The 15,743-nt window shown below is 41.6% G+C and overlaps 1 protein-coding gene across 4 annotated transcripts in view; it reads left to right on the plus strand.

Annotated features, from left to right (window-relative positions):
• The window catches only part of RALGAPA2 (Ral GTPase activating protein catalytic alpha subunit 2), a 1,327,630-nt gene that overhangs the window by 727,786 nt on the left and 584,101 nt on the right, over positions 1-15,743 (plus strand). For all 4 annotated transcript variants that reach the window (XM_029593760.1, XM_029593759.1, XM_029593761.1 and 1 more), the window contains one exon: positions 13,307-13,435. In XM_029593760.1, coding sequence (XP_029449620.1) covers positions 13,307-13,435 — 129 coding nt within the window. The remainder of the gene's footprint in view (positions 1-13,306; positions 13,436-15,743) is intronic.

Below are 15,743 nucleotides of genomic sequence, written 5' to 3' on the forward strand. Positions count from 1 at the left end.
CTCGCTCCCGCATGGAAACCCTACGATCCGTTATAAGGATGATACAATCAGGAGAGTTTCTCACATCCCTGGATCTTGCGGAGGCCTACCTGCACATCCCCATTCATCAGGAACATCAGTGCTACCCATGCTTCAAAGTCCTGAACCGTCACTACCAGTTCCGAGCACTACCCTTCGGGTTTGCCTCAGCCCCCCCGGACGTTCACCAAGGTAATAGTGGTGGTGGCGGCAACACTGAGGAAGGAAGGAATCCTTGTTCACCCTTACCTGGACGATTGGCTGATCAGAGCAAAGTCACCGGAGGAAAGCCGCCAAGCAACCAGAAGAGTCATAACTCTACTGGAAAGCCTAGGATGGGTGGTCAACACACACAAAAGCTCCCTACAGCCCTCACAGTCGCTGGAATACCTAGGAGTCCGATTCAACACCAAAGAGGACATGGTCAGCCTGACCCCCACAGGAGATCAAAATTGTGGAACTGGCTGCAAACCTTGCTGAACGATCCTCGTCCCACAGCATGGGATTACCTGCAAGTCCTCGGGCTGATGGCATCCACACTGGAAGTTGTGCTATGGGCGCGAGCCCACATGAGGCCCCTACAGCGCTCACTCCTATCATGGTGGAGCCCACGGTCCCAAAACTAAACCGTACATCTATCACTCCCGGGCAGAGTTCGGACCCAGCTACAGTGGTGGTTGCTGGCCAGCCACATGAGCCGGGGATCAAGACTATCCTCCCCAACCTGGACCCTACTCACTACAGATGCCAGTCTATGAGGATGGGGAGCACACTGCGAGGAGCTAACCGCCCAAGGGCAGTGGAACGCAGAAGAGGCGGGATGGAACATCAACCGCCTAGAAGCGCGGACAGTCAGACTAGCCTGCCTGCGGTTTGCTCACAGACTTCGAAACAAAGCGGTCAGAGTAATGTCTGACAATGCCATGACAGTGGCCTACATCAACCTGCAGGGGGGGATCCAGAAGCCAACAGGTTTCCCTAGAAATAGACCCCCTGATGGCATGGGTGGAAGCAAACCTCCAGGAGATCTCTGCCGTCCACATCGCCAGGAAAGACAACATTACGGCAGACTTCCTCAGCAGGGAAAGTCTAGACCCAGGAGAAGGGAGGCTGTCATCCGCAGCCTTCCAATTGATAGTGAATCGGTGGGGGACACCGGACATGGACCTTCTGGCAAACAGATCCAACGCCCAAGTATCCAGATACTTCAGCCGCAGACGGGAACCTCAGTCCCAAGGGATTGATGCCCTGGTACAGACCTGGCCACTGGGGACTCTACTATACACCTTCCCGCTGTGGCCCCTATTGGGCGTGATCATTTACAAGATACAACTACACAAGGGACTAGTTCTTCTGGTAGCTCCGGATTGGCAAAGAAGACCCTGGTACACAGACATGCGAAGACTGCTGGCAGGGAACCCTCTTCCCCTGCCCCCACACCGGGACCTGCTACAACAAGGTCCGAACCTCCATGAGGACCCAGCTCAATTCTCTCTTATGGCCATTGAGAGGGCCTGCCTGAGAAAGAGCAGATACTCAGGGGCGGTAATCGACACTCTCCTCCGAGCACGCAAGTTCTCCACGTCGTTAATGTACATAAGGATCTGGAGAGTATTTGAAGCCTGGTGCAAAGACCACAACATCAAGCCACGCTCATTTAAAGTTCCCGTGATCCTGGAATTTTTACAGAATGGACTACAGAAGGGTCTGTCCTTCAACTCCATCAAGGTACAAGTGGCCGCATTGTCATGCTACGGCTCCAAGAGCGAGGGCGACAGCATAGCTTCTCACCCGGACGTGTCACGCTTCCTGAAAGGAGTCAAACATATTCGCCCACCACTAAAGTGGCCGGTACCTCTGTGGAACCTCAATGTCGTTTTGGACTTCCTAGCGGGAACCGCCTTCAGACCCCTCCGAGGCCTGTCCCCTCTGCCTGTTAACCTTAAAGATGATGTTTTTGCTGGCAGTGTGTTCAGCCCGCCGCATATCGGAACTACAAGCACTGTCCTGCCGTGAACCGTTCCTCAGGCTCACCCCGGAGTCCATCCAACTACGCACGGTTCCCTCCTTCCTCCCCAAAGTGGTCTCACACTTCCATCTTATCCAGACCATCTCACTACCAATGATGGATGGCTTGAAGAATTTGGAAGAGCTCCGTAGTCTATGCCACCTCAACATCGGTAGACTCCTATCCAGATTCCTGGAAATGTCCGAACCAGTACGAAAAACGGACCACCTTTTTGTTCTTCACAGCGGAAAGAGACAAGGGGAAGCGGCCTTGCGGGCAACCATCGCCCGCTGGATCAAGGAAGTCATCAAGGCAGCCTAAGTAGAAGTTGGTAAGCCACCACCTCTACAGGTCAAGGCCCATTCTACCAGAGCTCAGGCAGTATCCTGGGCAGAAACTAGAATGCTTTCACCTGCCGAGATCTGCAGGGCGGCTACATGGTCCTCCATCCATACCTTCTCCAGATTCTACCGTCTGGGCGTTCAGGCTTGGGAGGACACAGCATTTGCAAGGGCAATACTAGAGTCACGGGCAGCCTCCCACCCGGTTCGGGAGTAGCTTTTATACATCCCATTGGTCCTGAGTCCATCTGCTGCATGCTAGGAAATGGAGAAATTACTTAGCTGATAATTTTGTTTTCCTTAGTGTAGACAGATGGACTCAGCATCCCACCCTTGGCTGCCGTCTCGCATGGTCTTTCAAATGATTCAAGGGTAAGCCATGTTTTCATTTACCTAGGGCTTCCACCCTGCCGGGTGTCGACGCTTTCCAGTTGAGTACACTGGCGGTCTCCAGCTATAGTCAATCAACCAGTTCAAATTAATCAAGTTAATCAAGTTTTAACGTTTAACCAAGTTATGAAGTTATCCAAGTTAACCAAATTATTAAGTTAATCAATCAGTTAGTCACACATATATCCACAATGCTTTTCGAGGAGAATACTGAAGAGCTGCACTTCCTGCAGGGGTATTATATGTACTAGGGGCTGACGTCAGATTGAAATCTGATCTGTCTCCAACTGCTAGCAGGAGTACACTATACCCATTGGCCCTGAGTCCATCTGTCTACACTAAGGAAAACACAATTATCAGGTAAGTAATTTCTCCAATTTTATTGTGATTGCAGCTGCTGCTTATTTTTGTTATGCTAAGTAATGTGAATGAATATGAAATTTTGATGTTTTGCTGTTTACTTTTTAATTTTTGATTGATTCTGTGTAATCTGATTGAACAATTGATTGGATTTCATGGAATGTAAGAAGCTATAAATAAAATAAGTGAGTGATAGTGCTATGCCAGTAAGCATTAGAAATTAGTGATAGCTTCTTGATATTTAAAGCTTGAATACAGGATAGCTAACTAGAATGACATCAGGGGAACTAGGCCTTTAAAAGGAGAGGTGATGCACACTTTTCATGAGAGTATAAAAATGTAAAAAACATATTTGTGGGAAGACATGTTTAAGAAACAAGCAAATTTAACTTAAGAGAACTTTTATTAATAACTTCTGTAAATAAAGGTGATATGGTCTCCAATATAAAAAAACATTGATAGAGGAAATTCTATATATAGATTGGAAGAAAAGCAGAGTTAACAATGCTATCACCACAGCCAAATGCTTATCCTTTTCACCGTGTTTTGATCCCATTTCTGACTCTTTCTCAGTGCTGTCCTCTCTATCTCTATGTGTTCTCAATTTTCTCCACCCTGTTTGCAGAGATTTATGATTTTGGCAATTATAGGCGGGGGGGGGGGGGGGGGGAGGGAGAGAGGAGTGTATCCCCCTCTCTATCCCACAGCAGAGAATATGGGTTGTGGCCAGAATGCCACAACCCATATTCTTTAGGTGCCACCCCGCCCTAAAGTAAGAGATAATAGGCTCCTCTTAGCCTAGGTCTTTGGTGCCTATCCCTAAATCTGGGCCTGTCTTCCCACTTACATTTAGCTGTGTCCCCCCTCCCCAGTGCTCTCCCCTTTTCTTCCCTATCTCCCCTTGCTTTTACTTCCTGAAGACCTGTACCCCAGGCGTGGGAAGAAGCTTTACTGAGCAGGATGCTCCTCCTCTTGCCTCCTGCAGATGATTGGCTCACTTTTCTCACAAGAACCAATTGCTGCTGGATGCTGGAGAGCAGCTGCAGATCTGCAGGACTTCCTCTCCTTCTCCCATGTCTGGCCCAGGAAAGAAAATGAGAAGCAGAGGTGGGGAGAACCTGATTATGTTGCTTTTCCTGTTTACTCCTTTCTCCTATTTGGGGGCCTCACATGTGAGCCAGCACTTGTGGCATAACCCCAAATGCAGCTCGTTCCCTCTTCTCTCAGTACTTTTGCCCTGAAGGTTAGTGAGCATGCTCATAATGTTTTCTTAAACTAAGGAAAAATAATCAATAAAGCTTATCCATACTTATTCTCCAAACTGACCCATTTCAATATATACACTCAAAACTGCTTGCACAGCCCTTTTCCTTAGGAATCAGTGATAAAGGAAAATTAAAATGTGTTATATATGGTGAATAAAAGCTGTCAGAAACAGGAGGAAGAGGAGTACAATGCTGTATAATAACTTAGGGAAAACTGACACATGTATAACTTAATTTGAAATGTCACAACCCATCCAAGGATTTAATATTGTATAAATGCAGGAAGGGAAAAATATACATAGAATTGAATTGTGCAAGCAAAACCTTGTACAAAACTTGCTCTGAGGCTTTTGTCAGGTTCTTAAATTTTAGCACTTTGGGGTTTAAGCCCTACAATGACTTTTGCATAATATTTTTGTCTACTGGCAAATTTAGAGGTTGGTTATTGCCTTTTTACAGATGATATTCCATTTTTTATTCTACTAGAGAAATCCATTAGAACTGCCTTTGAGAAGGTTTCTTACTGTTTAAATTCCATCAGAAACATTGAACGTCAAGAATACTTGAGTTAATATATTTAGTAAGATTCCTGCCTGCAGACATTTCAGCAGGGGTATTATTAGCACTGGACACATAGGACCCATGCCCTGAATCTCAGAATCCCGAGTCTCTGCATTTTTGGCCATTGTCAGAGCAGAAGAGGCTCTGCAAGACCTCCTGCATTACCCTTGCAGAGCTGCTGGTGTTTCTACTGTAGCCAGTTTAGGAAGAAGCCATATGGGGTCACCACAGAGTCTCCTGCAGCCAGTGGCCAAAGAGGCCCTTCAGGGCTGCCGGTGTTTCTTTGCTTTAATGCTGGCTGAAGAAGAGAGGGAGAGGCCAGGAGTGAGCCTATGTGACAGTCTATATGTTTTATGAGTGTGAGAGAGAGGGCCTATTTGTGTCTGTGAGAGAACATGCTTGTGAGTGTTTTAAAGAGCCTGTTTATGTGAGAGAAAAAGAGTTGACTGCCCATGAGTTTGTGAGAGAGCCTGTTAATTTTGAAGAGACCCTGTTTGCGTGAGAGAGTGCCTATGAGTGTGTAAGAGATTCTGTTTGTGTATGACAGGCTGTTTTTTTTGTGAGAATGAGTGCTTTTGATTATGTGTTTGTGTGTGTATGAGAGAGTGCCTGTGAGTATTTGAGTGCGTTTGCAGGGCCGGCGGAAGCACTAGGTGAACTAGGCCTTGGCATAGGGCATGAACCATGTGAGATTGTGAGTGGCGGTGCCAAAGATTGACTGGGGGGGGGGGGGGGAGGTGGCACTCCTCTTTGTGGCTGCAGCCCTGCCTCTCGCAGCCCCACTTTGCTTGCACCCCCGAATAGGGGTGGCAGTGCGACTGGAGATGTGATGTGAACGGGGGGAGGGGGCAGCCCACAAAGCAGAAGGTGAGTAGGGTGCTTAATCCCCTTGCACTGGCCCTGTGCCTATGTGAGAGAGAGCTTGTATGAGAGAGTGCCTGTGATTGTGTGTGAGGGGGAGAATAAAGTTGGAATGCTCCCCACAAATCACAACAATCTCAGAATGATTGAAAATCTAAAGTTCCAGATATGTAGAGTGGGGCATTTATTTATCCTTATTTGTTTTAATAATTTGTTAATTTTTAATAATAATTTGTTTGCTGTTTGAAATATTTTATTGGTGTTTCATTAATTTTTTATTATTGAAATTATTCTATTTGTCAGCTGATTTGAAATATTTTGATGTTTTATATTTCTTGATTTTATTTGATATTTAACAAGGAATGGTGATGTTTGGTTTTTTCCATTGTTGCATTATATGCAGAGCATGGCTTGTTGCAGTTTCCTGTTCAGTTTTTGTCTGCATGTTTCTGTTTATATTTTATGATCTCTTTATTCTGTATTTGGCGAATGTCTGTGTTCTGCATGTATGACTGAGGTGAAGTATCCTGCTAGTATGTAGTTTCTGTGCGGGCATCTATAGCAGTCTGATTTGTTCTGCTTTCCAAATATGAGGTGTATTGTTGTTTTAGGGCCTGGTGTAATATTTCCAGTTTTGCCTTTTCATGGGTGGTAGTGTTACTATTTAAGTCTGGCAAGTTTACTATAGGCTCTGCATACATTTTTTGCAGGGTTTTGAATTATGACGCAGTGTTACTGAGATATGTTAATGTGTTACTGTTACATTGAGGTGACACCAGAATCTGAATATTTGTTCTGTGGTGAGTGATAAGGATAAGTGTCTTAGTTTTGCTCTGCACCCTTTGTTGAGGGAGCTTCTGTAAATGTAGGATATTCTAGAACTTGAGGTGCAGGGTTTAAATTGGAATTCTGTCATATCCTTTTTAGACACCAGACTTCATTCCCATAGAGAAAAACTTTATTGATTGATGCTACTGAATAATTTTATTGGTAGTTTTACTAGATGTTTGAAACTGACCAGGAGTTTTATTTTGTTGTATAGAAGGTCCTCTCTAGAGATATCACTGACAGTGATAAAAATAGAAACATAAATATAGAAACATGGAAATGATGGCAGAAAAGGACCAAATGGTCCATCCAGTTTGCCCAGCAAGCTTATGGTAGTATCTGCTGCGCCATGCAGGTTACCCCCATGCTTATCAGTTTCCCCAGATCGTAAAAGTCGGGGCCCTCTGTTGCTGTCTGAATCCCATTCCCCTTTTCCCCTGCCGTTGAAGCAGAGAGCATTGATGGAGTTCATTAACAGTATGTAGGCTTATTGATTAAGGATAGTAACCGTCGCAACAGGAAGTTACCCCCATGCACTCTTTTCTTCATTCCCATCCTCTAGTTTTAGGGATCCATAGTGTTTATCCCATGCCCCTGTGAATTCTTTCACTGTTTTTGTTTTCTCCTCCTCCTCTGGAAGGGCATTCTAGGCATCTACCACTTTCTCCGTGAAGAAATATTTTCTGACGGTCCTGAGTCGTCCTCCCTGAAGTTTCATTTTATGATCCCTAGTTCTACTGATTTCATAGTAGTGCCTTTTGCTTTATGAACGGGGGTTTCCTGTCTCCGCATAGACAATTTGGTAAGAGGTAGGAGTGGAGAGAGCCATGGTATCCCCTCTGGGATTGATCTAACAGGGTGGTTTCTCTGTCAAAGTTCTTAGGTTGACTGCCAAATGATAGCTGTATAGGAAAGTAGGACAGATATAATTTCAAATTTAACATTTAAGTGTGTTGTCCAATTGTATGTTTTTACAGGATTGTTCTAGGGGAGGGGGAATTTTGATTAATTATCCAAATCTTGAGGGGTGAGAAGCAGATGAATTATGGATCTCTGCCCCAGATCTTTTAAGTACCTAACAATGTCTCTACATTTTAGCCTCAATCTGCTTTGAAGGAGATGTCATTCCTATTGCTTCCCAGGTTTGTGCTGTAGAAGTGATTCTAGGACCTGCATAATCTTTCCATCCACATGTTAAATTTGTGGTCATCACATTTTATAGACTACACTTAAAGATCAATTTTAAAAGCCTGTCGTGTGTCAAAGCTGGGAGATACGTGCATAAGTTGGGCCAATGTACACCAAGCATATTTTAAATGCCGCCCAAGTACACACATACTTGCTGCTACGCACAAAAATGAAAAGTTCCCAAAAAAGGATAGGTTTGTGGTCTGGGAGGGACATGGGCATTCCTGGATTTCACATTGAAATCTGCACATAAATAGGTGCACAGACGTGCACTGGGGTCCCCTGCTGCGTAACTTTACTTCTGCTATGGATGACATGCAAGTTATAAAGTAAAGACAAATAGATCAACAGGGTTTTATGGATCCGGAGCTAACAGAGGAGAAGGGAGTCTATTAAACTAGTGGGGTTTGGAAGTCCTATTCTTTATGTGGAATGAACTGGTAATGATGTTGGTGCATGTGTCTTTTAAAATCCCCCTACTTACGCAGTAGAAGCGCAATCAGGCTATTTTATAATGTGCCCATATGCACGTATATGTTATAAAATGTCCGTGTCCCTGGGTGTGGGCCGACGAATGCACACACATGTGCGCACACCCGCCTGTTTAAAAGGAAACGTAAACCATTTCTCAATTTAAAGGACTTTTGCATGGTACTACAAGCAATAATTCTCAACGGGATTGATCATTGCAATGCAGTATGCCTGGGTTTGCCCTCTACATTGAGGGCACTCCAGATTGTCCAAAATGCAGCAACCAGGGTCCTATCCATATTACACATCTTGTTTTCATTACACTGGTTGCCAATTCATCTGTGGAATAAGTTTTAAATTTAGACTCAAATCTACAAGGCATTAAATGGGAATACCCGGTTTGAATGAGCAGTGTATTAAACATTGCTCATACGAACCCCCCATTCTTTAAGACTGTCAGGATGGAACCTCTTGGATGTCCATCTATATGGTTGATTTGATTAGCTGAATCACAGGAAAGAATGTTAGCTAGTCCTTTGGCTTGGGACTTGCTCCCCAATGATATGAGATGAGAGTTGTGTTTTCAATCTTACTGGAAGCTATTAAAATCAGTACTATTTAAACAAGCATTTGGAGTGTTGGACCAGTGGAAAGCAATTGCTCAAGTAGGTAGCAAAGCTTGGCAAGTAACCTGGATGTTTGACATCTGAGGGAAGAATAGCAGCATTAAGTCACATCAGTGTAATGTTTTAAGTAAGTAATTTTTTTTAAAATAATTTATAGCCCACGCTAATCATAAAAGTTCCAGGCAGGGTACAACAGTACAAGTATAAAAAGTTAAAACAGACAACATAAAAAAACCCCAAAACTAAATTAAGCTGTTCCTCATCTATGCTGCTTCATTGCATAAATACATCTAAAAGGAGAATCTGATTGTCCTCTGCTCATATGTTGAAGAAGGGTGCCAGAAGGAGAAGAAAAAATAATAGTGCTTCCTTCTAAATGTTATCAAACTAGCTGTCTAATCCTATGAATTGACTATAAATGCCTACTGGAAAAATAACATTTTTAACAATTTTTTTTAATTATTAAAGCTTCTCAGGTAGAGTGTTTCAAAGACTACTGAGAATGCCCTTTCTGGTGTTTTGGTAAGATGGGCTGCCCAGATAAGAGGGAATACCTGAAAGACCAGACTCTGACCATTTTAATGCATGCAGAGGATTGTATATGCAAAGAATTGAGCTCACCAAGAGAGAGAACTTGCCATTGAGTAACTTATCGATGCACTTAGCTACCAACAAGGGCCCTGAACTTGGTGGTCGGTGAAACAGATAAGTATGGGAAAATGTGTGGGAGCTTGCTGCGCAGACTGGATGGGCTGTTTGGTCTTTTTCTGCCATCATTTCTATGTTTCTATGTTTAATTGTCCACTTAACTGGCAACCAGTGTACACCTGATAAGCTAGGCCTAATATGGTTACAAAGACCATTACCCATCAAAATGTGCACAGCCTCATTTTGAACAACTTGAAGACGTTGTAAAACATTAGATGGAACATCAGTATAGAGAGAACTGTAATAATCCACCCTGAAAATAATAAAGCTTTCAACACTGCACAACTTTCTGATCGCCCTAAAAGAGGTCTTAACCGGCATAATATATAAGCATGAATGAATAAATAAATAGATAAATACTAAGCTTGGAGAACATGGTTTTAATAACAGCCTTTATTGGATTATTCATTGATAGTTCTGAATCTAGAATCACCCAAAGGCTTTTCATCTGAGATACAATAAGTCTCTGACAGCTTTCAAAGTTAAACACAGAAGATCTTTCGATGGAACTTTTTCTAAGATAACCTTGGATTTCTCTATATTTAATGCCAATTTACTGTGGAAGAGCCATTTCTTCACCGCTGAAAGACAGTTGGAAGCCATCTCAAAAGTGGCAGCTTATGTGGACCTGGCAGGGACAAAAAACTGTTGTCAGTATACAATCTGTAGCCCATATTTAACCCAGCTAGTAGCTAATATATTGGTCATATAGATGTTAAATAGGGTGGCTGACAAAGATGAGCCCTGTGATAACCCAGTTGTGATTGGATGCCAAGTAGAAACAGTCAATCCAATTCTTATTTGCTGCTGTTAATTGAAAAGGTATGATGTCATTTTTAAAATGCCTGAGTTGCCACATTCATATAAACTATAGATTAGTATTTGGTGATTTAGGGTGTTATTTCTGTGGAGCTGTCTATTAATACTAAAACATATCTCTGGCCACAATCAAAATCATGTCTGAAAGTGTTGAAACTTGATAGTAAGAGAATCTTAGTACTAAGAGATCTGCAAAATCTAAACTGAAATTGGTCAACAATAGAAAAACGTCAATAAAATCATTCAACTTGTTTAAAATAATGTTCTCAATAATCTTTGTTAGGAAGGGTAAAGAGAGATTGGATGATACTTTGTGAACTTCCTAAGGTCAAAAGACAACTTTTTTTTTTTTTTTTAAAGCAAGTCATACAGAGGCCTGCTTTTGTCTTGATGGTAAATGAATTTCAGATTTAGAGAGATCAATAACATTTGCAAATAGTGAATTGTTAGCACAAAAAGCCTTTAATAGCACTGCTGAGCATGGGGTTAAGCAGGCAAGATGAATTTAGTCGCAATAATCTGGATAATCTCCCCAATGGAAACAAAACTGAATTGGTCCCATCTTGTTTCGGCATTTTCCAATGAAGATAAAAACCAATTTGTATTAGTTAGAAACCTAGCTCAGATATCTACTATTTTATCAGTGAAGTGGAGAGCAAAATCATCACAATTTGCAGGATATTTTATCTGCTGATCAGGTAAAATACTCAACCATTCAAAATAGCTAACAAGGATTGTTTCTAGCCAGTTAAAATCTAGATAAATGATATGATTTTTTTGCCTTGTTGGTTGCAGCTCTCTATCTCCCTTATTGCAACTTTCAAGCTTCCACGTCAAAAGGTTCATGTGTCCTACGCTAACGTTATTCAGCTCAGCATAAGTGAACCATGGATGCACTCTGCTCAGAAGTGAGGATAATGTGGAATACAAATATTTTAAATAAATAAATTTTGCCTGCGCAAATGTTTCCTGAAGTAGGAATTTAAATCCATGGATAATAGATGCAGTTTTTTGCAAGCCTCCTCTCTTGAACACTTTTTGCACTTTAACTCCACTTTTGCCGGAAGTTTAAATCTGACTTCTGATGTCTTAGCAATATTTATAGTGTTAGTTACATCATCTAGGACTAGATGGAGTGTTGCTTTATTGCTATAGTGACATATTATCTCTAGGTTAGTAGCAAAGGATGATGAAACATGGGACAGATCCTTGAGAGATTTTATATCCCTCACACCCAATGCAGGTAGTGCTTTATTAGCATATTGATTTTCATGTCTACAGGATTATGCAACAGATATTCTTTTTTAGTTCAATGACCAGTCTACCAGCTTTCAACATTTAGTACACTGGAATCTTTCAAATTACAAATGATGTAGACATCTACATATCAATTTTCACTGCATAAGATACAAAAGTGTTCTGTCATCTAGTCAATCTATTATATGTTTGACATAACAGAAAAATGTCTGTACAAAACATGGCAATTTAGTCTTACATCTTGATCTTTTAAACAGTGAGAAATTCCAGTGTTTAAAACATCTGTTTTGAGCTGGATTTTTTAAAATATAATATAAATATAAATAACTTATATTTAATAAACTGGAAATGAATTATTCTTGTTTAAAACACAGCAGATGGAATTAAAGAAGCACAACAAAGTTAACAACATGGTTGTTTGCATTATTAATCTTCAAATATGCTACATTCTGTCACCTTTTCAGCTAGGTTTGCATGAATCCTTTTATTGTAGCATATGTCAACAGAAATGCACTCCCATCTGCTGCTGTGTAGCTTGATGCCTGATATTCAGAAACAAGGGCACAGCATAATACCTAGCTCTGTTGGTAATTACAGGTGTGTTGTGAGGAACCCAGTGCATTAATCATCCCCTTAATTATGAAAAAGGTGGATCTTTTGTTCTGCCCTCAGAGCATGAGTTTACCACACACTTTATGAGCTGCAGCATCCATCTGCTCACTCTCTCAGAATGTTTGCATTGACTGATGTTGACTTAAAAATGTATCAAAGGGAAGTGATTAAAACCAGTTTAAACATTAACTGGAGAGAGGCATTCAGGATGATGAGTACAATATCTACTGAAATGCTAAGATTAAAAATCAACATTGCTATATTTTGTCTTTCAGCATGAGCATTAGATGTACTATATCAAAATAAATTGTGTTAGAAAATATGTAGGTGCTAGTAGATGTCCTGCCTATGAATTAATACTGAATTAAAATTTAGATCTCTCAATCCATATTAGTTTTTGAATATACGTGGTTGCCTGGTTTGTTTTTAAGAAATAGATGGTTACATTTGTATTATTATAATAAAATCAAACATATCTATTTTTAATTGTTTAGCAATACCAAAGACTTAACAGATTTATATCTGAATAGAATTAAATGACCATTGTATCCTAAAAAGCTGTTTTTAAAGGTATGATAAGCCTTCTCTAAGAAGCTAAGAATTGATTTAGCATTTTACTTAAGAATTTGAAATCTATTCATCCTAATAGATTATATCTTATAGTGAAAGTTATGAAACAACATTTTACTGCTTTGCTTAAGCCAAACACATTCTATCTATCTAAACAGCAAACATATGCCAGAGACAGCTGTATCTGAGAACTGTATGTGCATTGTTACCCTGCAGGATGTGCGCTTTAGTTGGTTTCATTCTTAAGAGTCTTGAAAGTCTGTGGGGCAAGAAAATAAACATTGGAAACCATTTTAATTTCTAGCTAATAGTTTCTGTCCATGGAAAAGGAGGAGAGTTCATTCTCAAAATACTTTTAATAAATATATGTTTAGCAAAGCAGATATTTATAAATGTAGCACATCTTTTCTATCTTTTCTTCAGGATGTTGTCAACAATGTCATACAACATTGTCCGTCTCGGTTTTTCTTTCTGGGTTTACCTGGATTCACAATGCTCCTAGGAGACTTCATCACAGCTGCAGCCAGAGTTCTCAGTACAGACATGTTGGAGGTAAGTATGACAATGCTCAACATGCAAGCTCCCAAGAGAGTGCAGAGTTGCTAACAAGGTTCAGATTTCTCCACTCTAACAGGTGTTGGCTCATTAGTGCAATGTGAAACTGGGCTCTAGGGGCAGATACCATGGCAGCTGATGTGTGAAATTGTAGGATAAGGTGACATACTAGTATTGCAAAGGTGTTTCATCAAAAGGCCAAGGTGTGAGAAATCATATCCTCACTAATACTGCAGCACATTTGCACACTAAAAGCAAGACCTAGGATTTCTGAATCTCATTAGCTTTTTATGGTAAATCTGAATTAAAACACAAAGGTTCAGTGTATTATCAAGACACAATGTTTTAGTTTTTTGGGAATGTGATACAAGCATGTTATAAAAAGTAAATTTTATTAAAGCAAAATACATGATGGAAAATACATTCATAAAACAACTTTATTATAAGTTAAATGTACACTGTAAGGTCTAAAGGGAGATGACAGTTTGATTCATTCAAGCTATTCGTGTTAATGTGTGTGTGTATATATATATATGCAACAGGAGATTTATTTGAAAAAAAAAAGCTGTAGTGCTGAGATACTTGAAACTGTCACAGTTTTAGACAGTGATTAGTGATCCTTAGAGGTTGTCTTAAGCATTTTTGTTTTTTTGTCTACTTTCCAAAGGAAAAGAAGGCTTATAGAATAACATTTTGTGTATGTGTATATGTCCATTCATGCTCCCAACCTCACCCATAACTTTGGTGTTTGTGACCTATCCACACCAGATTTTCAGGCTGCGTCAGGGTGATTTTCAGTCTCTGACAGGGATGGGTTTTTAGGATCCATGCATAGTCATGGACCATCAATAGACATTGATGCATGTCCTGAAAAGTAGGCCCTTTAGGTCTGTGTGGAACTTCTTAATTCATATCTGTGAAGTTTTAAAATAATTGTAGATTATAATAAATACAGCTTTTGAAACCTGGAACTTATAATAAACATATATGATAGTAATATCATGAAAGAGAGTGACTCTCAGTAATATCATGAAAGAGAGTGAGTAATATCATGAAAGAGTGCATTCCAAATGACTAAAATGCACAATTTTTTGTCATAACAATTTTTTTTTTTTAAATATGTTAGTAAATTGATGCAGACTTTTCTGTTTTTTTACAGCCTTATATATAACATTTATATACAGAGTTATCAAATTTTTTTTTTGGTCTAAAAATGTTATTTTCCCACAGGTCTGTTTCTGTATTTACTGCATTTCAATAGGAGAGAGGACTGGGGATGTAAGACCCTTTTCCTCTTTCTTTTATTAGGTTTCCCATGTTGGAACTATTCAGTGTTAGCATGTATTCTATGCCATACTTTCCAAACTTGTTCAGTTAAGTTTCCCCCTTATGAACAAAAGAACATGTCATACTGAGTCAGACCGAGGGTCCATCAAGCTCAGCATCCTGTTTCCAACAGTGACCAGTCCAGGTTACAAGTACCTGGCAAATATCCAAACAGCAAATAAATCATATGCTACTAATTATAGTAAAAAGCAGGGCTATTCCCTAAGTCAATTTGATTAATATCAGTTTATGGACGTCTCCTCCAGGAACTTGTCCAAATCTTTCTTAAACCCAGCTATAATATAATCATGAAATCCACTTTAAATCCTTTCAAAGAGTATCAGGTTTCTTGTTAGGGCTTCATACATCAGAAGAGATGCGTTTGTGCTCCAGGTTTGTGCTCCAGGTTTGTGCACCAGCGACTCTGAACGTGCGAGGCCTGCGCAGCTGGCGCCGAGACCCACCGGGGTAAGGCCCTGTTCGCACCCTTGCCCCCGGCAGCCCCCAGCGCCGACCACGAGGCACAGAGCCGCGATCCGAGGCGCCACCCTCAGCCCTCCTCCGGGCCACGAAGCAGCCAATCTGCGCCGACACCAGCCGCCAATAGCAGCAGGGCCAGGAGCCCTTTAAATCGACCGAGGCGACGGGGACTTCTCCCATCTTACCTGCACCAGCGACTCTGAACGTGCGAGGCCTGCGCAGCCGGCGCCGAGACCCACCGGGGTAAGGCCCTGTTCGCACCCTTGCCCCCGGCAGCTCCCAGCGCCGACCACGAGGCACAGAGCCGCGATCCGAGGCGCCACCCTCAGCCCTCCTCCGGGCCGCGAAGCAGCCAATCCGCGCCGACACCAGCCGCCAATAGCAGCAGGGCCAGGAGCCCTTTAAATCAACCACAGCTCCTAGGCGTCGCATGCCGAGCGTCGCACGCCGAAGGAGCACGACAAAGGGGCTAGCCCCTTTGTCTCGCCCCTTCGTTGCA

This window comes from Rhinatrema bivittatum, chromosome 3 (assembly GCF_901001135.1).
Source record: "Rhinatrema bivittatum chromosome 3, aRhiBiv1.1, whole genome shotgun sequence".
In the NCBI taxonomy this organism is placed as follows: Eukaryota; Metazoa; Chordata; class Amphibia; order Gymnophiona; family Rhinatrematidae; genus Rhinatrema; species Rhinatrema bivittatum.